General features: G+C 39.2%; 1 protein-coding gene across 3 annotated transcripts in view; it reads right to left on the bottom strand.

The window, feature by feature from the left end:
• The window catches only part of LOC135093267 (GPI ethanolamine phosphate transferase 1-like), a 293,072-nt gene that overhangs the window by 25,596 nt on the left and 239,515 nt on the right, over positions 1-27,961 (bottom strand). Inside the window, exon 13 of one of the 3 annotated variants that reach the window (XM_063992366.1) lies at positions 14,388-14,578. In XM_063992366.1, the coding sequence (XP_063848436.1) occupies positions 14,388-14,578 (191 nt within the window). Of the gene's footprint in view, positions 1-14,387; positions 14,579-25,805; positions 26,663-27,961 lie in introns of those variants that run through there. The other 2 variants (XM_063992367.1, XM_063992369.1) reach the window with 2 other exon arrangements.

A 27,961-nucleotide genomic window follows, 5' to 3' on the forward strand; every position in this document is an offset into this window, starting at 1 on the left:
TGTGCGGCCAGCAGCAGCTTCAAAAGCTGGAGTGGCGGCTGTCCCTGTCGCATGCATTATGGCTAAGGCGGGCTGGTCTAGGGAATCTACCTTTGCAAAATATTATAATAAGAACATTGTGCCTGCTTCTGACCTCTTTCAGGATGCAGTGCTAGAATAAGACATGATTTGGGTTTGTTGCTGCACTCCAGTGTTGCAGTACACGGATATTTTAAGGATTTAGTATCTAGTACCTTAGGTTTATCTTATGATATCAACTGTTACCATTTTTCAACATTGTTTGTAGATTGGATTAAGTTGGATGCAATGTACCTTATTTTATTCACCAATTGTATGATTGTCTCATGTACAAGATCCTTCCATGGAATAATAGTTATAGTACTGTTTCTTGTGGGGCATTTCCTTTTCCTCTCTACTATTGCATCCTCCCTTGTCATCCACATGGCTTCAAAGCCTCATGGGAAATGTCCGCCCAGCAGATAGGTGATTTTGCCGAAGTAAAATTAACAAAGTACACGAGACTTACCGTAGGTCAGTTGAAGTGTACTTCTAATTTTTCGAGGCAAATCACCTCTGCTGGTGCGGAGATTTCACATGCCCTCTTCTCCCTCCCTACCTTAAGCTCTACAGGTTACTTAATTTCCTAATTGGTTCATCATGTGGATGTCGAGTCCTTGCTTTAAAGTCTGCCGGCAGCGCGTGACACACTCTCTCTCTCATGTGAAATCTCCGCACCAGCAGAGGTGATTTGCCTCGAAAAATTAGAAGTACACTTCAACTGACCTACGGTAAGTCTCGTGTACTTTGTTAATTTTTTTTGGTCAAGTTTGAAAGTCTATTAAACTCTCTGAATGCATAAAATATCACTAGGGATGAGATGTGTGCAATATTCCTTGTAAATGATCTTATAGCTCATGTAAGAGAATATTCAAAAGGAAATGAAACTAATAAATTCTAACCATCAAGGAAGTATGTGATTGTTTAAGAAATTATATGATTTTCTTGAAGAGTAGTAAATGTATGGTTGTAAAGGAACCATAAAATATTTATGGCATTAAACAACCAAAAGAAAAAAACTAAACCCCAATGTAGCCTACCTAAGGGGTAAAAACATTTATGGTTAAAATGTGGAAAGCACCCAAAATGCCAAACTAAAGTTTAAAAGGGCCTAACGATTAGAAAAACTTTGTGACCCTGATCATGGCACTAAATGCTGTATTAACGCTAATATCCATAATAGCAGATTCTGTCAGCAAAAAGCATAATCATGTCTTGAGTAAAAAATGTAGGAAAAAAAAAAAGGAAGAAACAGGCAAGGGTAAAAAGAAACTATAACATGAACTGTCACTACACCAAAGGAAAGAACCATTCTATGTACCTACCCTAATGTTACCTACAATAGGCATGGAAGATAATAGTAAAGGTAAGAGCTCTCTTTGATCAATGCTCATAAAAAAAAAACTTTAATCCAACTTGCCATCACTAAAACATAGAATAAATGGCAAAGAAACCTCAAAACTACAGGGTGTACTAGGATTTAAGTTAATAATATGATATAGCCTCAATTCATTATCAATACAAAGGGGACAAATATTCCAATCCATAAAAGTCAGAGTAATTAATCCACTGCTACAGCAGATGGCACACAGGGAACTTGAGTACATACCTAACTAGCTTAAAGAGATTAGATTGTGTACTTGCACATTCTAACATGGCAACAGATCACAAAACAAATCAGAAAACAACGAAGGAATACCTACAACATTAAATTAAAGAAAAATATCACAGGTTACAAAATATTCTTGGTTTCTTCTATAAAACTCATTTACAAGGAAATAGAATATCAATTCACTGGGCAGCCTGTAATTAAATATGAGTAATTTAGGTTACCTTGTAACAAGCATAAGAGGAAACCTAACAAGTGTTTTTCCTACTCAAGTTATTCAAATGGTGTGTGGTTCAGATTAGCCATATAGAGAGTATAGTGGTGGTAGGAGACTATGTCAGCATAGCACCATAGCTGGTTCTCTTTCTGCTAGCATCCCATACCATGACAAGTTCTTTGACTGTATCATTGCTAATGTATTATTGCACCCCTCTTAGAGGTGGGTAAAATAATGTAATGTAATTAAATGTTCACATTACAGAATACAGGTAGATATGTGTTAAGTGAATATTATGTCCCAATATTTGGTTACAAAATTCAAGTGGCACTTTGAGTCATGTCGTCTTCTTTCAGAGCTCTCAGAGTTGGCTATTCATTTGTGTAGAGCAATAGTGGCAATGAGTACTAGGTAGGGTTAGGGGTATCTATGATTGGGTCTTGTAGGTTTGCCTGTTCTAGTATGTCTGGTGTCTGTTGCCAGGAGGAGGCAGTAGACACCTGCCAAAACAATGATTACTCCTAGGGAATTCTCAAAAACACTGGACTAGGTGGGTGCTGTGAATGTGCCTGAGCTGTGACCTCCCTGAAATTTCTTTGTATCTCACAATGCCAGGGAACAGTTGCAGCTTCCCCTCTAAAAACAACTTTTCCTTCAAACAACACTACATGCACCTAACACATGCACACCAAAAATTCTAAATATTAATATGGTGACTCCTACATCACACTTTGTGAGCCCCTTTCTACAAAAGGGACCATAAATGTCCCCAGGTTGGATTGCTGTTCTGGTATCATATAAAGTGTCTTGATATCCCACTAAACTTTTTCTTCACTAATTCCTGCAACAACTACAGCCTTAAATTTAATTTTCAATTTGTGGAACATCATCTCTCCTCTATTAAACTTCATCTTTTCTTCACCAAAACACAGGTGTCTGAGGCAACTGACTTTAATCCCTTCTCTGTTGTTCCCTTCTACTTTCTCTATCCTCATTTTCAATCCAAAGCTGGATGTTGCACCTATATGCTCAAGGACATAACTTGCTCTCATGCAGGTACTCTTGAAGCTCCTGAATTCTCTATCATCTGGCTTTGACTTCAGAGTCACTCTCAAACTAAATTCATCTGTGCTGTCTACCTTGCTCTCATGCCGACATTCTTGAGGCTCCTGAATTCTCTACCATCTGGCTTTGACTTGTCACTCTCAAACTAAATTCATCTGTGTTGTATACCTCTCACCTAGACTCTCTAATTATAAAAAAAAACTGTTTGGCCTTTTAACATCCAAAGTGTAGCACATCTTGACTCTCTTCCCTTTCATGGGTATTTCCATGCTTGGGAATGTTATGACCACAAATCTTGCCTTTCTCACAGCTGCCCTTATCTTGGCAAGCTTCCCTAAGTCACCACCTATGTGATTTAGCATGGGGCTCAGTTATGAGTTACAAGGTCTTTCTTGTCTCTTGCACCCTTCAAACAGCCAGTCATAACACCAGGTTCTGATCCTTTTCTTGGCTGCCATTACCTGGGTCAGTCTCCCTACACCGCCTCCTGCGCAGTATAGTGCAAAGCCCACATTCACCTCCACAGGGTCCTTCTGATTTTCTGAGGTGAATTACACAAATGAGGTTGCCAGCCTGTTTCATCTCCTACAGGCAAGGGAATATTACAACCACCAAATTACTCCAACAGCTGGGAAAAAATAGATAAAAATGTTCTAGAAGGAACAACTACAAGAAGTGACAATCACATATAAGGATTGTAATATTCTATGAACTACCACCCTCACAAACAACAAATGAATCCAGCCATGTTCATAGAATATTATCTCCTCCTGCTGGACAATACTATATACTACTTCCCAGAAGACAGGCCCTCTGCCATCCAAGGAACAGCAAGACCTGGGGAAGAAGTATAATTTATTGCACAGTAGTGTACCACTAATCCTTTGTGTCCAGAATCCTTAAAAGAGCCCTGGAACCCAGTAACATTTAACAATACAACAAATACACCACAGACACAGGAACAAACAGCCCACAGACAAAGGAGAGAGTCTGCCAACCACTCTCCAATGAACCCTACTCAAGGAGTCAGTGCATTATATATATCTCACAAATCAAGAGGCACAACAATCTGGGCACCGACTAGTGTGGGAATGTGAAGCCCACCACTCCTTACAGGAAATGACTCATACAAGATGGGAGGGGGAGGGATGGAGGGGTAACCCACACTGCCTCCCACTTGCCTCACTCATGCTAACTTTGCATGAATACAATGGGTATCTTTTAAAATTAACTGTGTTGCAAACTATAGGGGGTGGACAAAATTAGAGTACTTTACTAGCAAGATGAGCTCTTCATCTAAATAATACAAAAGAACAACATATTATAAGGAAAATTAAATGGGGAAGAAGGGTGACTATGTGCTGGGGGATTCTATAGTAAACTCGGGGGGTGAGCAGCCAGGCGTTCATCGCACATCTGGCGTCTACATCATTCATTCCCACTAACCTTCCTTCGCTCTCCTCCTCTCATCTTCTCTTCTCTAATCATCTCTTCCCTTCCTCCCACTTCTCTTCTTCTCTCTCTATTTATGCAGCACATAAAATGCCTTCTCCCAAATAAAAAAAAATTTTTGGAAGTATGATGACATATATTTTCAGGAAATGACAAAAAACTCTACACATAACATCACACCCAAATGGTTGCTTCTTTCCAGGATACAGCACACACATTTCCACACACTGAGCTAAACTCCCATACATGGCCATCAAAACACAACCAACCACGGCTCCAATATGAGCCCAGCCAACATGCCTCTGGGCCAGCCCTATTGGTCTTAGCAAGTGCTCCTTTGTGCAATCCTTTCATGTCAAACCTGATTCCTTGTTGCTTTGAGGTAGGTAGCGCCCACCATCACATACTACTCTATTCAGGCCCAACACCTGACAATCAATAATAGGTTGGCTATACTAAGCCCCTGCAACACTAGGTGCTTTCTGAGTGGCAAACAACAAAGCACCAGAGGCAGCCTCACTCAGTGCTGCCTCCTGACACAGCACTGTAATGCTCGTGTCAACTACATCACTACTCTTCCAAGAAGGAGGAATCGGGCAAGCAATATTACTCACAATTTCCACACCAAGACATAACATGGGGGAGAGGGCCCCCAGACAAGAGGTACTCAGGCTTGCTAATCTGACTAACTTGATTACACTTAACAAATGTGGCCACCCCTGGCCACCAAAACCATAGCAAACACTCCCAAGTCATCCTGACTCCAAAAAGGCCAAACACTGTGCTGCTACGTGCTATCTGCACTTGTGCCTCCTTAACTGTGGATGGCATGACAAACTGGAACATCAACTCTCTGTCCTCCTCTCTCCGCCGGCTATACAAAATATCATTACTCTCAGCAAACACAGCCTGACCCTCTACTTCCATGCCCTCCTCTTCTACCTTGGCAAGTAGTGGGGCAACACATCCCTTAGGGACAGAACCCTCCTTGGGCAGTGACTTCTAACATACCAGACACACCAGACTGGGGCGTGGACCAAATACCGGCACCCCCAGCCTCCAAGCCAGGTGACAACTCCGCCTGAGTGCCACCACCGAGAGGCTCTGCGGGGTGAGGCAAGCCATCAAACAAACAATCTAGACCCAACAGTCCAGCCTCACCCTTGGTGACACTTCCAACAATGTCATGTGCCTTCTATGGTAGCTCTGTGCTTGTGCAGTCAGCCCCAGCACACTGATTCAAAGATGAGTCCAACTCAGACTTGCCCAAACCTTTGCCAGCAGCGGGGCAGGCCTTTGTGCACTCTGCCCCCAGCGTGGCATCAGTACAAACACTGCACTCCCCTTGTGATGGCCCTGCCTTATTGCAATCAACACCAAGAGTCACAGATCCCATGGGCACCCAATGCTGGGATGCTCGCCTCACCTTAGGGTGAGTAACACAACTAACAGAGTCAGGGACATCAGCAGCCTCCATGTCTGGGACAGGGTCCACAGAGGGGGTTGCACCCAAACTCTCCCACCTGCCAGTTCATTCCTTAAGAGGAAATCAACACCAGACTCTGGCAAGTCCTCCACTAGTGCCACTCGCATCTCTGCAGTCACTAGTGGGAATGACAGCCTCATCTCTGCCCTAGTGAAGCTTTCTATGGTGCCAGTTCCCCAGCACCACACCAGCTTATCAGAGACAACCTGCCTTCCAGCAATATTTTGCTTCTTCTTCTCTCTATTTATGCAGCAAATAACAAGTATTTACTAAGAGCATAGTATCCCTCCCCCTTCGTTGAGCTGGTAAACTAGCCTTTAATTTTGCTATCCTTTGTGACACTGAGCAAATACTGCAGCATCCTACTTGTATTCCTTCTTGGAGATACACCCAACATTCTTGTCCCTCCCCTAACCTATAATCTTTTTGCTTGTACTGTCACTCTTGTCTTTTACACTGGGCTCCTCCAATCACAATCTCATATATGTATCTTGTCCTAATGCTCCCTCCTCCTCAGGATCCCTCAAAATGGAGGTGCCTCTGATGTTTTGCCTTTGCTACTGCTAATTGGAGTGACATAGGAGTATTATTCTCATTTTCTATGGAATGACTACTGCTTCTGTGTCAGAGACCCATCTCTGTGTGCTGATGTGGTGAGTGCATAATGAATATGTGGAAGCATTCATTCCTCACCCTTTCTCTTGTCATAAAACTTCCAAACCTTAGTTTAACTCAACCTCTTCTCACATTATACATGGTTTGGAGACAACCTACAAACCTTCCATCATTTGAATCTCATGTATTTTATATTTCTGCCCATAAGCATACCAAGATTTTCTCCAAATAGTCAGAAACTCTTTCATCAAAAGAAAATGCCAAATTTTTTTTTAGATCTAACTCCCCCTTGTGACTTCTGGCATCCCAGATCACAGCAAACTGACAGAGTACATGAGACTTACCAGAGGTCAGTTGAAATGTGCTTAGAATTTTATGAAGCAAATCACTTCTGCTTGAAGGTAGTTTTCACATGAGATAACACTGCGCTGCCCCACACATCAGACTTTGAAGTGTATGAACACCCACATGATTATTAGATCATCACTTATCCCAATGTTCTTACTTTGTAAGAGACACACTGTAAAGCATAGGGTGGGAGAGGAGGGCATGTGAAAACTATCTTCAAGCATATATAATTTGCTTTGTAAAATTATAAGCACATTTCAACTGAACTCCAGTAAGTATCATGTACTCAGTCAATTTTATGTCAGCAAATCACTTGTCTGCTGAAGCTCGCTTCCCCATGAGGTTTTAAAATCATGTTTGCATGCATAATAGTCAATGTTGTCATGGCAACTCCTAGTATGATGGTGATTAGGAAAACTGTAAATGAAAGGCCTTTCATTGTACAGCCAAACATTTCCCAACATAACAACCTTCACCCAAACTTAACATAACACTGCTTCTTGAAAGTCAAAATGCCTGGCAAATGCTCAAATTTAACATAACACTGCTTCTTGAAAGTCAAAATGCCTGGGAAATGCTGTCTCCTGTGACCAACCAGCTTTTGCCATAATGTGAGCTACTGGCACCGCCATGGCCTTGGCTTATGATGCTGTTGCTGGTCAAACACTGCCTGCTATGTATCTTGTGGTGTCCACCTGTGACAAGATCAGCATTGTCCTGACTCACCTTGCTATAGTGTCCTTTGACAAAAGTTTGTGTGGCTTAACAAAGCTGATGAAAAGCTGTCCATCCTCTTGCCCAACTGTTCTTAACTGTTCCATCTTTCTAATGTACATTTTTAGAGTTTCACACACACAGTCTTATGTCTTTGGCATAAGCTTGAAATTTCACAGCTTGAATGTTATGTTTTGGTCTGCATTGTTTGATGTTGCCCCCTAACCACCCTAACCCTAATTCTCTCCTATGCTGATGTTCTTTAGCACTAGTAAGTGTAATGTTTAAACCTGGGCCGCTTGTGTAAGAGCCATTACAGTCACAAGTTTTAAAGTCAGCTCCTTCAGTGTGAGATTGTGTACAGGGGCCATGGTGCTCAGTTGTTGCAAGACTGGTGTGACGTCCCAGGTATCAGAATACCTGGGTGTTGACAGCCTCAGGTTAAACACTCCTTGTAGTAATCTGTTGATGTGGGGATGGTTTCCTGTCCTGCAGCCATCCACAATTATGCAAAGAGAAGAAAGGCCCCCTTGGCTGTGTTGATGCAGTTGTACCCCACTCTTCTATGAAAGGTCTCAGATAAGAAATTTATTATATGGTTTACAGAGAAATTAAGGGAATTCATGTGCCATCTACAACAAAATTGTGTCCATCTGGTGATGTGTATGGTATTTCTTTACAGTCCCTGGCTTCCAAGACACCATGATGATGTCTGTACTTGCAGCCAAAATGCCTTTTCCTGGACAGAAGACAAGCCATTAACTTGGTATGACGCATGATGGGATGATCCTCTGTTGAAAATGGTCATGTGAGCACATTCTTTAGTCTTCATTATGAGAACTGGTTCCTTGACTAGCATTCGGAGGAGTGCCCCCATTCATGGCTGGGACAGCCACAGTGATACCACCAGCCATTCTTTTGCCTGCTCCAATCATATTCTTTGTCTTCATTATGAGCACTGGTTCCTTGACTAGCATTCGGAGGAGTGCCCCCATTCATGGCTGGGACAGCCACAGTGATACCACCAGCCATCCTTTTGCCTGTTCCACTCATATTTTCTGCAGACATCTGGAGATCAGGGAAAATGGAGGGAAGATGTAAACCTGCTCAAATCGTGCTCAACTTATTGAAAATGTGTCAAAATATTCTGCCTCTGGGTCAGGTTTTCAAGATCAATACCAGTCTACCTGTTTATTTACCTGTGCGACAAATAAATCAATGCTTGGAGTCCCAAAAATTCTGCAGATAGCTCTAAAGATGTTTTCATCTAGCCTCCATTCATGTCTGTCATTAAATTTGTGAGACACTTTGTCTGCTGTGATGTTGTCTCTGCTGGGTATGTGAGAGCATGTAACCCATGCATCCCTGTGTACACACCATTCCCATATTTCAGTTCAGATTTCATTACAAATCATAGATTTCGTACCACTTATTTAATTAATATAAGTAATGGCGGTGGTGTTATCACAGAACACTTTGACAAGCTTTCCTCTAACTTCATGTTCAAATGATTTTAGGGTAAGGAAAATGGCTTTGAGTTCCTGTGCATTGATGTGTAACTGAATTTCATCCTTGAACCATCTGCCACCTGTAATTTGAGAATTAAGGCATCCACCCTAGCCTAAATCTGGTGCATCAGCGTACAATTCAATATCAAGGCACTCCCAAAATATTTTCCTGTTTTGTACTGCAACCTGATTCACCCATCATCTGAGGTCAGTTTTCATGTCATCTGTGACTGGCATCCACTTATCAAAGTTACCGTTATTGATTTGTAAAGCAGCTATTTTTCCAGTTTCTAGCTTCCTGTAATATAATTTGCCCATTTCCAATGCCAGAATTGTGGCAACCAGAAGACCAATTGCTCTGTCCTATGTTCTGGTAATGTAACTGTCATGTTCTCAGAGTCAATAACATTTCCTAAATACTCTATACATTTTGTGGGGGACCAAAATAGATTTTTCTTCATTGATACAGAAACCAAGTTTCCTTAAAAGCTGCACTGTATTTAGTAAACAGTCATAGCATCTTGTCAGTGAACTGTTGCTAATGAGAGTGTCATTAAGATAGCTGGTAATGGTGTAGCCCCACTCTCTTAGTGTAGCAAGGCCTGACTTCATTAACTTGGTGAACAGTTGTGAACCTTCTGAAATACCATTTGCCAGACAAGTGAAATGATAAATTTTCCCACACCACTTAAAACAGAAATACTTTTGCTGCTCTTCCACTATCTTTATTGAATAGTAAGTGTGGCAAAGATCCACTGATGCCATGAAGTCTCCCTTGTTTATAAGCCTCACTGTTTGCTCAAAATTTTCCATTTAGAAGTGTTTATAAGCTATGTGTCTGTTTAACTTTTCCAAATTCAGTACTTACTTACTGACGTGCCATATCCTGTAGGACGTTGGCAACCATGGTTTGCCACTGCTCCTGTCTCTAGTTGCTTGTATCAACTGAGCTGTAGACATTCCTCCTCCAGTCACTCACACCAGTCCATCCATGTACTTCTGTCTTGGTCTTCCTTGTGGTTTCTTGTCTTCTATTTTACTAGCTAGAGACAGATGTTCCAGTCCCTCTCTTCTCATAACATGGCCCAGGAAGCACATCTGTCTACTCCTAACTGTACTCATCAACTCTCTTCCAACACCCACCCCTTGCAACACTTCTTCATTTGTTCTTCTTTCTGTCCAAGATATCTTAAGCATCCTCCTCTAGAACCACATCTCAGCTGCTTGAAGTCTTTGTTCATCTGGACTCACAGCCATACAACAAAACCAACCACATAAAACATTTCACAAACCTTCTTCTTGTACCCATTGATACTTTAACATTCGTCACCAAGTTTTTAATCTTGCCAAATGCATTCTTTGCAAGTACTGTTCTCTTCTTTATATTCATCTCACATTTCCCATCACATGTGATCATACTTCCCAAATAATTAAAGTTGTCTATATGTTTGAGGGGTTCTGCATCAAGTAATATATTTATTTGTGGCGGCTGCTCCTCTTTCGATACTACCATCACTTCTGTTTTCTTTTTATTAATAGTTAGGCCTCTCTGTCTGCTTGATCTATTTAGTGTGTTAACCAGGTCTTGCAGTTTGTCTTGGGATTTCACCAGCAGTACCGTATCGTCTGCATATCTTATGTTGTTGATGTTGGTGCTTCCCACTTTTACTCCTTCCATATCTCTTAAATCCCTCATTATATTTTCACTGTAGTAGTTGAAGAGATCAGGGGACATCACACATCCCTGTCTCACGCCTCTCTTTATGCTCTGCGTCTCTGACTCTTTATCCCCTACTCACACTGCTGCTTCTTGGTTCCAATATAAGTTATGTATTAGTTGAAGATCTTTACCATCTATTTCCAACCCTTCCAGCATTCTCATAAGGTCTACATGTTTGACACGGTCGAACACTTTCTCATAATCTACAAAACAAACATAAGATCTTTCTTCACTTCTACTAATCTTTCCATCAACATCCTCAGAATGAAGATCGCATTCCTCGTACCTTTTTCCTTGATGAAACCACACTGTTCATTTCCAATCTCAGGGAGTATTTTATTCCTCCTTCTATCTAGAACCACTCGTAAAATTATTTTTGTTACCTGACTCATGATACTAATTGTGCGATGTTTATTGCACTCAAGAGTTCCCGGTATCTTGGGGAAAGTAATAAAAGTTGATTTATACATCTGTGCTACTCTCTCCCCATTCTCATATACTTGCCTAGCAATCTCAGTTAACAGGTCTACGCCATATTCATCCAATGCTTCCAACATCTCCCCCGCTACCCCATCATCTCCTGTTGCCTTTCCTTTTTTTATTTTCTTTAAAGCTGCCTGCACTTCTGCCTTCATTATTGGTGGACCCTCCTCATTGTTGTTCACATCAAGGGTTTCTGCTCTATCGTCACTGAATAATTCACCAAAATACTCTGTCCACCTTTCCAAAATTGCATCTGCTTCCATCACTACTGTTCCATGCCTCTTTTTTTTTTTTATTCCAGTGCTAGTTGTTGTTTTCTTTTTGTATGTTATCTCCTTCACTTTTTCATACATCAGCTGTTGGTCCCTTTTACCCAGTTCTTCTATCTCTTCACAGTTTTTGTTCATCTATATTTCCTTTGCCTCAATACATTTTTGATGAATTTGTCTGTTTAGTACATTATACTGTTCCTCATTTCGTCCTTTAAGCTGTCTTCTTTCATCCACCATGTGCAAAATCTCCTCTGTCATCCATGGTTTCCTTGCTCTTCTCTCTCTCTCTCTCTCTCTCTCTCTCTCTCTCTCTCTCTCTCTCTCTCTCTCTCTCTCTCTCTCTCTCTCTCTCTGGGATTAAACTGTTTCCTTCTTTGAAGGAAATTCAGTATCATCCTAAATTCCCAATTCTTTTTCTTTCTAAAAAATAAAGGAGAGATTACCTGATCATCCTGTTTTCATGTAAATACAATTACTTTGAGATCTGACAATTTGAAAATTTTCTGATCAATGATAGCTTGATTATCCTTAAAAACATACTCTACTTCCTAAAAAAAATAAAGGTGTAATGTTTGGCACATCAAGATCAAGGTAGCAGTGCTCAACAATATCAAGAACATGATGGTCAAAAGTGAGCTTATGCCATTCAAGCAAAAATTTGTGAAGTCTGCCTGCTTCAGATTTGGGACTTGCCTGAATTATTGCCAGAAATTGTTGTGACCCCAGCCTCAGAAGTTTTTTGGCTCAGAATCCTGCAGTGGGTAAGTGAGCCGTGGTTCTCCCTTGGAGCTGAACTGATGTCCATAAGGATGAAACCTAGATGAAAAGCGTTTGAAAGGGGTTCTACCCTGGAATGTTCTTGTTTTTCCCCCCCACAGGTTTGCTGAAGCTGAATTTCCATGTGGAGAAAACCCTCCTGGTGGAGAATTTACTCTTCAGTCTTTCTGCCTCTTCAATTTGTTTGGCAGACTGCAAGACATTGTCTCTAAACAAAAACATTGTCATTGGAACCTTATCCAAACATAAGTTGGCGTACTTATGATTAATTTCACGCTTGATGACAAAGCCAGATTGTTGTGATGGCTGGCATTTCCCAGCAAGGACAGAGCCCCACTGAGCAGACTCACTTTGCAAAACATCATAGAGTTCCCTTCTTTTTGTGCAAATCTGTCAGGCACAATGAGTGATTTAACAATAATAGTAGCAGCCTTGAGTAAGTCTTTACCAATGTCCTTCATGCAGAAATCTGCCTGTTTAGCATCTGGTTTCAGAGCCTCTAGAATCTGCATGTTACACTTAATGGGGTCAAGTGCTTGCACCTGGATTTGTCCTCCCCAAGGCGTGAACTTGTATTACTTGTTTCTCCTCTGTTACAGGACTTGCCCTTATGATCTGATGTCTTGGCTTTGTGGGAGCCAGCACCAGTGGAAGACATGATGGTCAAAACAAACACTGTTGTAGATATGTTTGAAGGGGCAATAACCCACTCCTAAAATAAACAACGGATGAAAGGCTTTGCTATCTACGCAACAGGAGACAGCCTGGCAAGACATGAAGACCTGGGCGAAGAGAGTGAGAACTTGCAGGAGCCACGTAGCAACTGATGTGTGGGGTGGCATGGCATTATCTCATGGGGAAGTGAGCTTCAGCAGACAAGTGATTTGCTGATGTAAAATGGGGGTATATTATTCAATAAATCTAAATTCAAGTTGTAATGATGAGAAATTTTGATTGTGAATTTATATATCAACAAGGATATAAATTTTATATAGTAGGACTTCTGAATAGTTTTTTTCCTTAAAGTTTTAACCTTAAATGTGAATGTTCCACCTTGGCCTGTTTTTAATGACATGTATGGGAATATATGAAATGGATATTTATAAAGATTTATTCCTTGGATACTATTTGGGGGTTTTGAGAGCAGACTGTCAAGCAATACTGTTTGCCAGTAGTTCACCTGCCTCATTTGTTGCTGCCACACATGCATTGTCTCCTGTCATGTTACAACTTACATTACTATTTGTGTGTTTTTTCTGCTTTTCCTGTGCCTGCTACAATATCATGAAATAATCTGTCAGTCCCTGGCAAGAGGACACAGGACTCCATCACCATTGCAATGAAGGAGATGACTGAAAAGCATGACAGCAGTGTACAGGTAATTAACCTCATAAAGATATCTGGCTGGTCAACTTCCTTCTTTATTATTTGTTGTCTTTAGTATTTATTATTTCATTAATATTTTCCCATATAATGTAATGCTTTCAGCAATGTTAGTTACTAGGAGTAATTTCTCTATGCAAAAAATGTGATTGTGAATTGTGCACATTATTGGTGGAACTGGAATAAATTATTTTATTTTCCTTCAGTTTTTTAATGAGAAAACTTTGTTTTGAATATGAGTTTGCCTGTTTTAGTAAATTAAATTTGTTTTCAGAGCTTCTACTGTATTGGTTTTGTTAGTTAAATTCTGACACTAGGGACCTTATTCTCAAACATTAAGAGTCTTACCACAGCTACTCTTAGTCAGCTGCACAGGAAAGTTATTAGCATTTTCAGTGTTTTTATGCTTCTAGTGATAATTTAGCAAAAATTTGGCATCAATGGGAAAAAATCTTGAGGACCCAATAACCATCTCTTTGGCCTTTGAAATATTTTCTTTATGAAAGCCAAACCACTTAGAAAATATGGGTTAATGAAGTACTTATAAAATTCTGAAATTAAGCAATTCCAGAGTTAAGGCATATCTATTACTAATATGACTGGTGGCTGTGATCCAATTATACATTGTATATAAAAGACTCCATTCCATGCACACTAAATGTACCAAGAATATCAGCTTACCTGTACATTATTTTCGGCAAGATAAAATTCTAGGATGAGCCACAGGTACATGGCAATGGTAAGGGCAATATAGAAGAAGCCTTCATGCCGTATGGAGAGCAGTAAGAAGGGACAGAAGAGCGAGGTACTAACAGACAGGAGCCGTCCCATCATGTTTTGTGAGCCAAGTAGCGGGAGCAGGAGTGACAACACTAGAAAACAGAAATGTACATTCATAAATTAAATATTCACATATTAGCATAAACATATTACATACACATGCATGCATGAGGTTCATTGTTGAGGGAGGACAAGTTTGCTGCTATAAGCTAGACATCTATGTAATTGTAGTTATGAGACAGTTAGCTCAATGAAGAAAACCTTAAAAAGAAACCATCAAGAAAAGTAGGTAAAGAATTTCTACAGGAAATACAATAAAAATTCAATATAAGATACTAAAAGAAGGAAGGCCAGATCATTACATACATGAATTAACCATATTCAATAATAATTGATATAGAGAGGTCTTTTAGTGAAGTCATATGAGGTGCCATTTAGTAATGCAGTGGTACCTTGACTTATGAATGCCCCAACTTAAGAGTTTTTTTTGGATACTAGATGTTGCTTGGTCAACTTTTTTGCTTTGAGTTGTTAGCCAAAATCCGAGATATGAGCAAGCTTCAGATGCACCGCCCCTAGTTGGCGCAGTGAGTGCACAAAATTTGTCCAGCATTCCTCAACTCACTTATTCACTTGATGTATTTTTATACAATATTTGTTATTTATAAATACATTTTCCTTATAGTAAACCCTTGACATAAACACATATGGAGAGAGAGAGAGAGAGAGAGAGAGAGAGAGAGAGAGAGAGAGAGAGAGAGAGAGAGAGAGAGAGAGAGAGAGAGAGAGAGAGAGAGAGAGAGAGAGAGAGAGAGAGAGAGAGAGAGAGAGAGAGAGAGAGAGAGAGAGAGAAAGAGATGAATGGTGGCTATGTGACAGCCAGTGAATGACCTTGACAATGACTGATGATGCAACACACACTCTCTCTCTCTCTCTCTCTCTCTTTCAGATACAAGTAAGTTAACACACACACACACACACACACACACACAGAAGGTCCATTGTATTGAAACCCCTGTGGGTTTGAGATAACTGGTGGAGGCAAGTGGAGAAAGGGATTTTTCGGGATTCAGAGAAGAGAAAGGAAATATGAGGAGGATAATCAGTGTAGAGAGAGAAATAAGGTGCATGAGGGAGCTGATCTCTAGCATTCTAGAAAAGCATGACAAGTTTATTATGGAAAATAAAGAATTGAGAAAGAAATATAGTGAATGTGAGAGTGCTCTAAAGATGAACAATGAGATGAAAGAGGCAATGGAGGAGCTAAAAAAAGAAAATGGGATACTTAAGACTAAGTGTAATGAATATGAAGTAACTCTGCAGGAGCTGCAAGAAAAGGTGGAGGATAGTGCAGGAAAAGTGGAAGGGGTGGTATGTGAAACCAAACTGGAGGAACTGAGAAATGCCTGGAAGAAAGAACATGAGGATAAAAAATTAGCTTTACAGAGGTGGTTAAAAAACAAATACAGGAAAAGACCAAGGACACAGTAATTCAGGTAATTAAAGAAAAGGAGGTTTTGTTGAGAGACACAGTGGATAAGAAGAAATACATGGTCTTTCTCAAACTGCAAGAGAAGAAAAAACCCAGTAAAGTCTGTGAGAGAGAGGGAAGAGAAGGAGTTGGTTAGGAAAATTATTACAGGGGTCCAAGATGAGGAACAGGGACTGGAACAAGAAGTGGAAGAAGCATATAGAATTGGAAAATATAGTGAGGGAAGTAAAAGACTTAAAAGTGAGAATGAGATCCCAAGTTGCAGTAGAGGAGATCCTAGAGAGAACCGGGAACTTGAAAGAAAGGGAAAAAGAGAGGGATCTGAGAAATGAAGCTAAGGAAAAAAATGAGAGAAGGACAGAGACCAAGAAAAGAAAATTTTATTGGAGGGTACTAGATATGAGACTAAGGAAATGGTATATTCGGGAAAGGGAACAAGAAATGAAAGAACCACAGTAGCAGACAAAGAAATTAAAAGTGGTGGGAAGATTAGCACATTAAGAATAATGTATACAAACAAAGATGTGCTACTTTCAGGTGTACTGGAAGTGAGAGATTACCTAAAGGAAAGCAGACCAGATGTGTTGTGCCTAACTGAGACAAAGTTAAAGAGAGAGTCCACTTAAGCTTTAAGGAAGAGGGATATAATTATTGGAAGAGAGATAGGAAGGGAAAAGGAGGAGGAGAAGTACTGATAATGGTTCGAGATGATATATATGTGGAAGAAGTGCAATATGGAGATGGCATGGTGGTCATAGGCTGGAGGAACACAAGGAAATGCAAAAGGAAGTGTTGAAGTGCCTAGACAACATGATAAGGAAGGACAGTAAAATACTACTAGTGGGAGACTTTAAATGCAAAAATGTAAGCTAGGAGGAGATTAATGGAAATGCTGGGCTGTGGAGTGAAGAAATGCTACAGTTAACTATGGTGAATACAATGGACCAATGGGTGGAGGAATTTACAAGATACAGAGCGGAGGAACCATCTATGCTCTAGACCTTGTGTTCACAAAAAAGCTGGAGCCCCATCCAACCAATAAATACTTAAGCCCAATGTGAAAAAGTGACCATGTGGTGTTAGAAGTGGTACTGGAAGACTGGGAGGTTTTACCATGTAAGGAGGATTATAAAAATGGAAGATTAAATCAGGCAAAGACAAATTTTGCAGAGTTAAGAAAATTCTTTAGGAGTATTGACTGGAAGGGACTTATGGAAGGCAAGACAGTGCAAGAGAAATATGAAACATTCCTGAAGTACAATGAGGGTGTGCAGAAGTATGTACCTGTAAGGAGGAGCAAACATATTTGGTATTATGCCAGATATGCAGAAGCTAAGAAGGAAAAGATATAGCTTGGAGGAAACTGAAGAAACAAAGAAATCAAAACAATAGAAAGCAGTATAAGAAGGCAAGGAATGAATATGTTAGAATAAGAAGAGAGGAGAAGAAACAATTTGAAAAGGATGTGGTAAAGAAATATGAAGAAGAGCCCAAGCTTTTTTACAGATATACCACTGGAAAGATGACAAGCAGAGAGACCACTGACAAGATAGTAAAGGGAGAAAGGATGTATCAAACAGCAAAAGAGATGAGTGAAATTATGAATGAGAGTTTCATGTCTGCATTCAATGTGGAAGCAGATTTTATAGAACCAAATGAAGAAGTGTGGCAGGAGGGCTTACGGGGAAGCCTTGGTACAAAAACATGAAATTGGCAAATTGTTAGAGAAGTTGAAAGTCAGGAAAGCATTGGGGCCTGATGGAGTGTCAGGCTGGACACTAATAGAATGTAGAGAACAAGTGGTGGAGCCAATTTGGGATGTGATTAACAGCTCACTTATAGAGGGAAGAGTACCAAGGGAATGCAAGAGAGTAAATATAGTGCCAATACACAAAGGAGGAAGGACTGAGCTGCTAAATTACTGACTGGTGTCACTAACTAGTGTTGTGAGCAAGATCTGTGAAATAGTGATCATGGAAAAGTGGGTGAAATATTTGGAAGAGAATGAAGTTATAACAAATAGCCAATTTGGTTTCAGAAAAGGAACGTCATGTGAAACAAATTTACTAAGTTTCTATGCAAGAGTAATAGATGAAGTACAAAACAGAGATGGGTGGGTAGATGCAGTGTACTTGAACATCAAAGATGGTCAAGTTCCACATAAAAGACTATTGTGGAAGAAGGAACATATAGGAGGACTGAAAGGGACAATGCTAAAATGGCTGAGAGACAACTTAAAAGATAGAGAAATGATAACTATGATCAGGGACACCTGTTCAAGTTGAAGTAAGATAACAAGCGGAGTACCACAGGGGTCAGTGTCAGCACCCATTATGTTCCAAATACACATCAATGATTTGCAGGAGGGTTTGACCAGTTAAATTAATCTGTTTGCTGATGATGCAAAATTGTTAAGAGTAATAAAGAGCCATGTTGATTGTATGGAGTTGCAAAGTGATATTGACAAGATTTATGGGTGAAGCAAGAAGTGGAAAATGGAATTCAATGCTAAGAAATGCCATGTGATGGAAATGGGAGAGAGTGAAAGAAGACCTACATGAGGCTATAAAATGGGGAAGTAATAATGAAGAGCAAGGAGGAGAAAGACCTAGGAGTGGCTATTCAAGATATCCTGATCCCAGAATGGCATATGAGTGAGATATTTGGCTTGACGTACATGATATTAACTAACAGTAGGATGGCATTTCATTACATGGATAAGACTATGATGAAAAAAATTATAGCCACTATGCTATGTCCCAGGCTGGAATATGCAGCAGTGGTGTGGTCTTCGCATATGAAGAAAGATATAAAAAAATTAGAAAGAATTCAGAGGGCAGCTACAAGGATGTTACCAGAGCTGTAAGACCTAACGTACGAAGAGAGATTGAAGGAACTGAGACTTCCAACTTTGCAAGTTAGAAGAGAAAGAGGAGATCTAATAATGATGTATAAAATAGTTTACTGCATTGAGAATATAGACAAGCAGGACCTGGTGTTACTGGAAGAAGATGAAGCTCGATAGATGAGAGGGCACTCAAAGATCAGGAAGAGTCAGTGTTTGAGGGACATCAAGAAGTACAGTGTTCTACATAGAACTGTGGATATATGGAATGGCTTAAATGAAGAGGTTGTAACAGCAGCAAATGTGCATAAACTTAAAGAAATGAGGAATAAATATAGATATGGAGAAAGGACACAATGAGCCCTAGTTGAATTCTGTATTATACAACTAAGTAAATACACACACACACACACACACACACACACACACACACACACACACACACACACACACACACACACACACACACAGAGAGAGAGAGAGAGAGAGAGAGAGAGAGAGAGAGAGAGAGAGAGAGAGAGAGAGAGAGAGAGAGAGAGAGAGAGAGAGAGAGAGAGAGAGAGAGAGAGAGAGAGAGAGAGAGAGAGAGAGAGAGAGAGAGAGAGAGAGAGAGAGAGAGAGAGAGAGAGAGAGAGAGAGAGAGAGAGAGAGAGAGAGAGAGAGAGAGAGAGAGAGAGAGAGAGAGAGAGAGATGTGGTTGTGTGTGTGTGTCAGCCAGTGATCTTGATGCCCGATGATGCAATGCTCTCTCTCTCTCTCTCTCTCTCTCTCTCTCTCTCTCTCTCTCTCTCTCTCTCATGCTCAGATAAGTTAACAGAGAGAGAGAGAGAGAGAGAGAGAGAGAGAGAGAGAGAGAGAGAGAGAGAGAGAGAGAGAGAGAGAGAGAGAGAGAGAGAGAGAGAGAGAGAGAGAGAGAGAGAGAGAGAGAGAGAGAGAGAGAGAGAGAGAGAGAGAGAGAGAGAGAGAGAGAGAGAGAGAGAGAGAGAGAGAGAGAGAGAGAGAGAGAGAGAGAGAGAGAGAGAGAGAGAGAGAGAGAGAGAGAGAGAGAGAGAGAGAGAGAGAGAGAGAGAGAGAGAGAGAGAGAGAGAGAGAGAGAGAGAGAGAGAGAGAGAGAGAGAGAGAGAGAGAGAGAGAGAGAGAGAGAGAGAGAGAGAGAGAGAGAGAGAGAGAGAGAGAGAGAGACATTGTGTCACTGGCCATTGTCAAGGTCACTCATTGGCTGTCACACAGCCACAATTCATCTCTCTCAAACACATGGTTGACTACGTGTCAGCAAACTTTCCCACATTTCAAGACCTACAATGTTCATAAAATAAAGCAAACATTTGATAATTTTGAAATATGCCGTAATCTGTGAACAGTTTCATAAAAACAGTGTTTGATGGCTTTAGATGGGTTGTTATACCTGAAATTCAGTAAATTGAGGTTCATTACATTGACAGTTTACTATAGTTAAAAACATGTAACAAAAAAAATTGGGGTGATTTTTGGGGGCTGGAGCAGATTAATAGCATTTCAATTAATTTTAATGGGGAAAAATTATTTGACATTCGAGCAAATTGAGTTACGAACTCTGTCACAGAATGAATTAAACTCGTTGGTCAAGGTACCACTGTACAGGGAATATGTTATACAGTGAATAATTATTGGACACCAAGAAGTAAATTATGGGTGAGCTAATTAAAAAGTTTTAGTTTTCATCTTTTATTTGATGGAGTGTGTGGGTGCAATGAGTGTTGGTATCAAAGCTCTACTTTCTCCACTCTGCCTTGCTGTACCCATCTGCTTCTCCTACCCTCAATCCTCTTCTGTGAATGATATATAGTCAAATTCACTTGTTTTGCTGGCTAAATAATTACCACCTTTTATTACTTCATTGTCAATATCAATCATTCTTACTGGAGAGATGAGACAGACTGCATAGCGTTAATCAGTGAGTATGTTGGCAGTAAGCGTTGATGTTAAGCTTTGAGCTGTAATTAAATGGCACTGACTCCATCTGCTGCTCACCTGACTGTCTTGTGTTAAACTTATCTTTCATTTCATTCCCAGACTTATCTGTATCATCATCCACCCAACACTCCATAACACTCACAGAGGTTTTCAGCACTATGTCAGTCAACACTAGCAAAAAGGAAGAATAATGTAGAGACATACTGAAGGAAACCTGGCATGGGCTGAGGAGTGGCAGCAGTGGTAATGGCATATTGCCTCCACATATCCTCAATTCTTTATTTCCTCTTCTAACATCAATGGCATTTCATAGTATTCAGTAAGGGGAGAGAACATTCTATACTATGTTTACAGTGGCCCATTGAATGATCATAATATAATTTATTGAGTAAAGATTTTGTGTGCGAGTAAATTTTACTTTATTTATTTATTTTTTTAAGTATGAAGGGCACCAGCCAAGGAAAAAAAAAAAAAAAAAAAAAAAAAAAAAAAAAGGGCCCACTGAGATGCTGGCCCCCGGATAGGGTCCAAAGTAGTAGTAAAAAATTGAAAGAATAAGTGTCTTGAGACTTCCCTCCTGAAGGACTTCAAGTAATAGGAAGGGGGAAATACAGAAGCTAGGAGGGAGTTCCAGAGTTTACCAGAGAAGGGGATGAATGATTGTGAATACTGGTTAACTCTTGCATTAGAGAGGTGGACAGAATAGGGGTGAGAGAAAGAAGAAAGTCTTGTGCAATGAGGCTGTGGGAGGAGGGAAGGCATGCAGTCAACAAGATCGGAAGAGCAATTAGCATGAAAATAGTGGTAGAAGATAGCAAGAGATGCAACACAGCAGAAATGAGAAAGAGGCTGAAGACAGTCAGTTAAAGGAGAGTTGATGAGACAAAAAGCTTTTTGATTCCACCCTTTTTTTTTTTTTATGTAGGAGGGACAATTGGCCAAGGGCAACAAAAATCCAATAAAAAAAACCCACTGAGGTGCCGGTTCCTGAACAAAGTCCAAAGCGGTAGTCAAAAACTGAAGGATAAGCATCTTGAAACTTCCCTCTTGAATGAATTTAAGTCATTGGAAGGTGAAAATACAGAAGCAGGCAGGGAGTTTCAGAGTTTACCAGAGAAAGGGATGAATGACTGAGAATACTGATTAACTCTTGCATTAAAGAGGTGGACAGAATAGGAATGAGAGAAAGAAGAAAGTCTTGTGCAGCAAGGCTGCAGGAGGAGAGGAGGCATGCACTTAGCAAGATCAGAAAAGCAGTTAGAATGAAAATAGCAGTAAAAGATAGCTAGAGATGCAACACTGCAGCTATGAGAAAGAGGCTGAAGAGTCAGTTAAAGAAGAGGAGTTGATGAGATAAAAAACTTTTGATTCCACCCTGTCTCAAAGACAATCAGTTAGAGGAGAAGAGTTGATGAGATGAAAAGCTTTTGATTCCACCCTGTCTAAAAAAGTGGTATGAGTGGAAACCCCCAGACATGTGAAGAATACTTCATACATGGATGGAATAGGCCCTTGTACAGAGTTAACAGCTGGGCTGGTTGAAAAAACTGGCAGAGACATCTCAGAACACCTAACTTCATATAAGATGTTTTAGTTAGAGATGAAATGTGAAGTTTCCAGTTCAGATTATAAGTAAAGGACAGACTGAGGATGTTCAGCATAGAAGAGGGGGACAGTTGAGTGTCACTGAAGAAGAGGGGATAGTTGTCTGGAAGGTTGTGTTGAGTTGATAGATGTAGGAATAGAGTTTTTGAGGCATATTACATCTACATCACTTCCACTACCATTGGCATTCTTCTTCACAGCCAAATTGGTAGGCTACCTTAAGTAACTCACTTCTCTTGTATATATTACAGTAATTCATAATCTTAATATTAAATCTAGTTGCTTCATTAAAAAGGGTGTCTTGTAGTGTACTTGAAGTAGCAATTCTGACATTCAGCATTACAATGCTAATTTCAGAGAAATAATATGTGCTAAAAAAAAAAAAAAAAAAAAAAAAAAAAAAAAAAAAAAGCATTTAAGAGTTGAAATTTTCAGAGTATTTTTGAAAAATTATTCTTTTTATTGTGTATGCATATAAATGCATATAAATATACTTGCCATCATGCAAACATTTTTATTCAAAATGATCTAGCAGTATTATTTGTCATAGAGAAATATGACAGTGCATGAGAATGCATATTTATTTTCTAAATACAATGAACCCCCAGTTCATCAAAGGGTCATGTTGAAAAAGGCAAAGTACTAAAATCCATGATATATTGACTATGGTAAAAAAAAAAAAAAAAAAAAAAAAACACTAATTGAATTAACCACTCACCTCCTTGTGGCAGTAATGGTGGTTAACCACTACTAGCAAATTAGAAACACACCATGTGCACAACACATCTACTACCACCACTGAGCCAACAATAACCAAAATGTTTGTACAACACTTACATAACACACCAAACTGCCACCACAAGAATAACATCCCATACACAATGATGACTGGTGGACAAAACCTGCTTCAGTATGAACATCCAACCCAACCACCATCCAACAGTAACAGCAACGTACAGCACCCACATGAACATACCAAACTGCCACCAACCCAAGTACACCAACCAACCTAAGTACACCAACTCCACAAACAATGTAAGAGTGGCAATGAAAATTGGCCCACCAACCAACACCAGCTGGTGCACACTCCACCTTCCAACAGCTGACTGTTGATGGTGACAGACTGGTGTGAACCGTGCCATCGCCTCTGCCTGGCTGCCACCTAATCAGCAGGCAGAGTTGCCAAATATACAAGTGCACCTAAATCCTTGTCTTGGTATTTTTGTACCACCCACACCATGATTTAGCTTGTATTTTATTAAACATAATAGCTGATTGTTCCATGATAAAGTGGGATTTTCCGCATTGTAAAAATAATTAGGTTCCAATGAACAAACTGCGAAAAAGTGAACTGTTGATAACTGAACTGCGATAAACTTGGGGATTCACTATAGATGTATAGAATGTTTTTACAAAATTTTCTGTACTTCGTGAGCTTTTGTGGTAGCAAGATGCATCAAATCATCAGGTCATGATATTACACAAATTTACATGTTTACATCTCCCTAGTATCTTTCTCATTTACTTATTTGAAGAAAAAAAAAAAAAAAAAAAAAAAAAAAAAATAAAAAAATATATATATATATATAATATATATATATATATATATATATATATATATATATATATATATATATATATATATATATATATATATATATATATATATATATATATATATATTTATTTATTTATTAACTTACAAATTATTAATCAACACACCAGGTTTCATGAATATTTATTATATTATTTTTTTTTTTTTTATATTTCTATTTGTAAATTTCATATTTAGAGCAAAACCCATTTAAAGTATGGAAAAGCCTGCATTACCATTACTTCTTTATCAACTGTAATGATTTCTATATATGTTACAATAACTTATCACATACTAAAAGAACAATAAAAAGCAAGCAATTATTTCAATACTTCTAATTTTGGTGAGATATTCAGCTTTAGGTTACATTTTTCTATGTAGAAGAAAAAAAAAAAAAGATGCTGATCCTTAAAGAAAGAGTGAGGAATGTATGCTTCTATGCCAGACACTATCACCTTAGCACACAACAATGGGTCTCTGACACGAAAGCAATAAGGAAAATAATAATAATATCTCCCCAGCTCCCTCCAATTAGCAGAGGCAAACTGCCAGAGACACCTCCACTTTGGGGATCCTGAAGAGAGGTTGGAGTGATAGGATAAGATACAGATATGAGGTTGTGATTGGAAGAGCCCAATGGAGAAGATTAGGTGACAGCATAAGCAGAAGGATTAGAAGTTTTAAAAAATCAAGAATGTTTTGGGCATGTCTCCAAGACAGCCAGTATAACAAGTATGGTGTTGCACTAGTAGTTCTAGGTCATGGAGGATAGCAAAATTAAAGGCTAGTTCACCAGGATGGTCAGTGAAGGAAGAGGAAAGCCAAAGCAGGTGGTGAACATTGAAGTCTCCAAGAATAGAGATCTCCATAAATGGGAAGAGAACCAGAATGTGCTCCACTTTGGAAGTTAAGAAGTCAAAGAATTTCTTATAGTCAGAGGAGTTAGGTGAGAGGTATACAGCACAGATAGATTTAGTGTGACAGTGACTCTGCAGTTGTAGCCAGATGGTGGATAATTCAGAAGATTAAAGAGCGTTGGCATAAGAGCAGGTTAAGTCACAGCGCACATAGATGTAACATCCAGCTTTAGATTGAAAATGAGGATAGAGAAAGTAGGAGGGAACAGAAAAGGGGTTACTATCAGTTGCCTGAGACATCTGTATTTCAGTGAGGAAAAGAACATGATATTTAGTAGAGGAAAGGTGGTGTTCTATAGATTAAAAATTAAATCCAAAGCTGTGAATGTTGCAGAGATTAATGAAGAAAAAGTTGAGGGAGTGTCAAGACACTTAGGGTTGATACCAGAAGAGCAGTCCAACCTGGGGACATTTGTGGTTTGCTCCCCAGGTGGGGACTCTGAGGATGGTGTAGAAGTCGGCACATTCAGTTTAGAATTTTAAGTGAAGGGTATATGTGTAATTAGGTGCATGTAGTTTTGTGTGAAAGAAGAGGGCAGGCTATGACTGTCCTTTGTGTTGTGAGACACAAAGGGAAATATTCAGTGAGGTCATAGCTAGGTTACTGATGAGTTTATAATCAGCAGACAGATTTAAAACATTGCAATCTCCCTGGTTGAGCTAGAAGAATTTATCACCTGTTTTTGTATACTAGACAAAATATAAGAAAGAACTGATGGTTTGAGTTATGGAAAGTACATGATGTTTTCCTAAATATGTTATACAGACCAATCAATGGCATTTATGCCAAATAAGTAACAATATCCTAAAAATTCAGCAGGCTTTCCCTGGAGAAATGATAATAAAAAAATATTGTTTGCACTGTTTATTGTATGACAAGGCACAAACAGTAAAACAAAAATTCAGTAATTAGATGTCTTTTAAGTGTACAGTGACATGATATCAAACATAATGCTAAATAAGAGCTCTTCAACCTTTACTGAGAGAGAGAGAGAGAGAGAGAGAGAGAGAGAGAGAGAGAGAGAGAGAGAGAGAGAGAGAGAGAGAGAGAGAGAGAGAGAGAGAGAGAGAGAGAGAGAGAGAGAGAGAGAGAGAGAGAGAGAGAGAGAGAAAAAATTTAATGTAAAGTTAATAAGCAATATGCAAATATATAATTGTTCTATATGAGATCAATCTGGGTTAAGTGATAGTATACCAATAAAAATCAACCTTCAGGCTATCTTTCACCTGATACACAGTTTATTTTTTTCTACTTTATCTATATGGACATGTATATTTAGGTACATATGGACATGACCTTATCCACTCATATGTCCACCCCAAAAGACTGCTTCTCATCTCTCACTGTAAGTCTTGTCCACCCATGTTGGAAAACACTGTATGAGCTGATTTGTACGTGTGATTTGCCATCTAAATCCTGGTTGCATGGCACAACACCACTATTGCGGTCTTTTGTGGTCACAGATATGGTGGATGGCCTGGAAGTAACTGCAGAAAACAGGATATGAAGAGCAGTACACTGGTGTATCTCTGCACTTTCAATGCTCAGCTGGTAATGTTTTGAGTCTAAGGGAGGTAGGGGAGAGAGCAGACCAATAGTGTGCTGGCTTCACATTCGTAACATTATGCCGGTTCCTCCCATAATACTTCCATGGATATTATCAAGGACTCTGTATAGTAGGAGGATGGTCCACTCTAATGGGTGAGCTGGTCACTGCACAAACACAGAGGTGTCAAGCAGCCAGAGGGATAAAACACTCAGCTGCCGCACTGAAGAACATGGGGAGATGCAATTAGAGAGAGGAGAAGTAACAGATTTTTAGCCTTGTATGTTCCTCCTTACTTTGTGTGATGAACTCATAATGTACCTGAAGTCTATGTCACTGGTACTGTACTGGAATTTACAGGTGACAGGTTATATAACAGCATAATGGCTACATGGCATTGTGACTGAGCTACTCATGGTTATTCCTTCAATCCAACTCATAAGTTTTCATATACATACTGAAGTGTGGTGTTAAAGTGGCTACAATGTGGAATCACCTGCCACAATGTGTTAGCTCACCTATCATGCCAACATTCAAGTCCACTCGGCACTAATATCTTACCAGTAAATTTCACTTTTAAGATTAACATCTTATAAGTACGAGATTTAGGCCAAGGTACTTATCACTTCCAGATAGGACCATCCAAATCATTTGGGGTAGCCAACCAGGTGAGTCTGTGAATGCTGATTCCCTTATTCCTTTTGTCCAAAGCCACAGTGTCATTACTTATGACATAAGACCCAGCCTTGTGATTATTAGGTTAGGTTTGGTAATGATTAAGTGAGCAAGCAATGATTGGGTTTTCTCTGTGATTTATATAACATTGAGTACTGTGTCAAGAACGAGTTAGATTACACGAGGCAAATATATGATATTCACGGTGCTGCCTTTAATTTTGGGATGACATCATTATAATAATGTGTTGTCAAGGAATTCCACAGATGAGCTTTGGGAGATGATTTTACAGTTATAAAGAAATACAAAGACAGGGATGAAGATGAATTTAAAGACAACAAAAGTATTCAATAACTTTATAACTGAGAAAGAAATTAGAATAAAGAATGAACTTATAGAATGTGTTAGGAATATACAGTATTTATGAGGGAAGAAAAATAGTTTGAGCCTAGAACATGAAAAATAAATCAGCAGTAAGATAGGAATAGGATGGAGTGCCTTGGGGAAACCAAGCAATATAATGAAGGGTAATCTTCCACTCAAAAAAAAAAAAAAAAAAAAAAAAAAAAAAAAAAAAAAAAAAAAAAAAAAAAATATATATATATATATATATATATATATATATATATATATATATATATATATATATATATATATATATATATATATATATATATATATATATATATATATATGTAACCAGTGCATTTTACCAGCTGGAGCCTTACTAAAACCTACAACTGTACAAAGAATTATTCGTTAAATAGTTATGAAACTATGGTATACCATAAAAAGAAATGAGATGTGAAGTAGGCATCTTAAAAATTACTTACATGAGTAAGCAAAG

This window comes from Scylla paramamosain, chromosome 42 (genome assembly GCF_035594125.1).
Source record: "Scylla paramamosain isolate STU-SP2022 chromosome 42, ASM3559412v1, whole genome shotgun sequence".
NCBI lineage: Eukaryota > Metazoa > Arthropoda > Malacostraca > Decapoda > Portunidae > Scylla > Scylla paramamosain.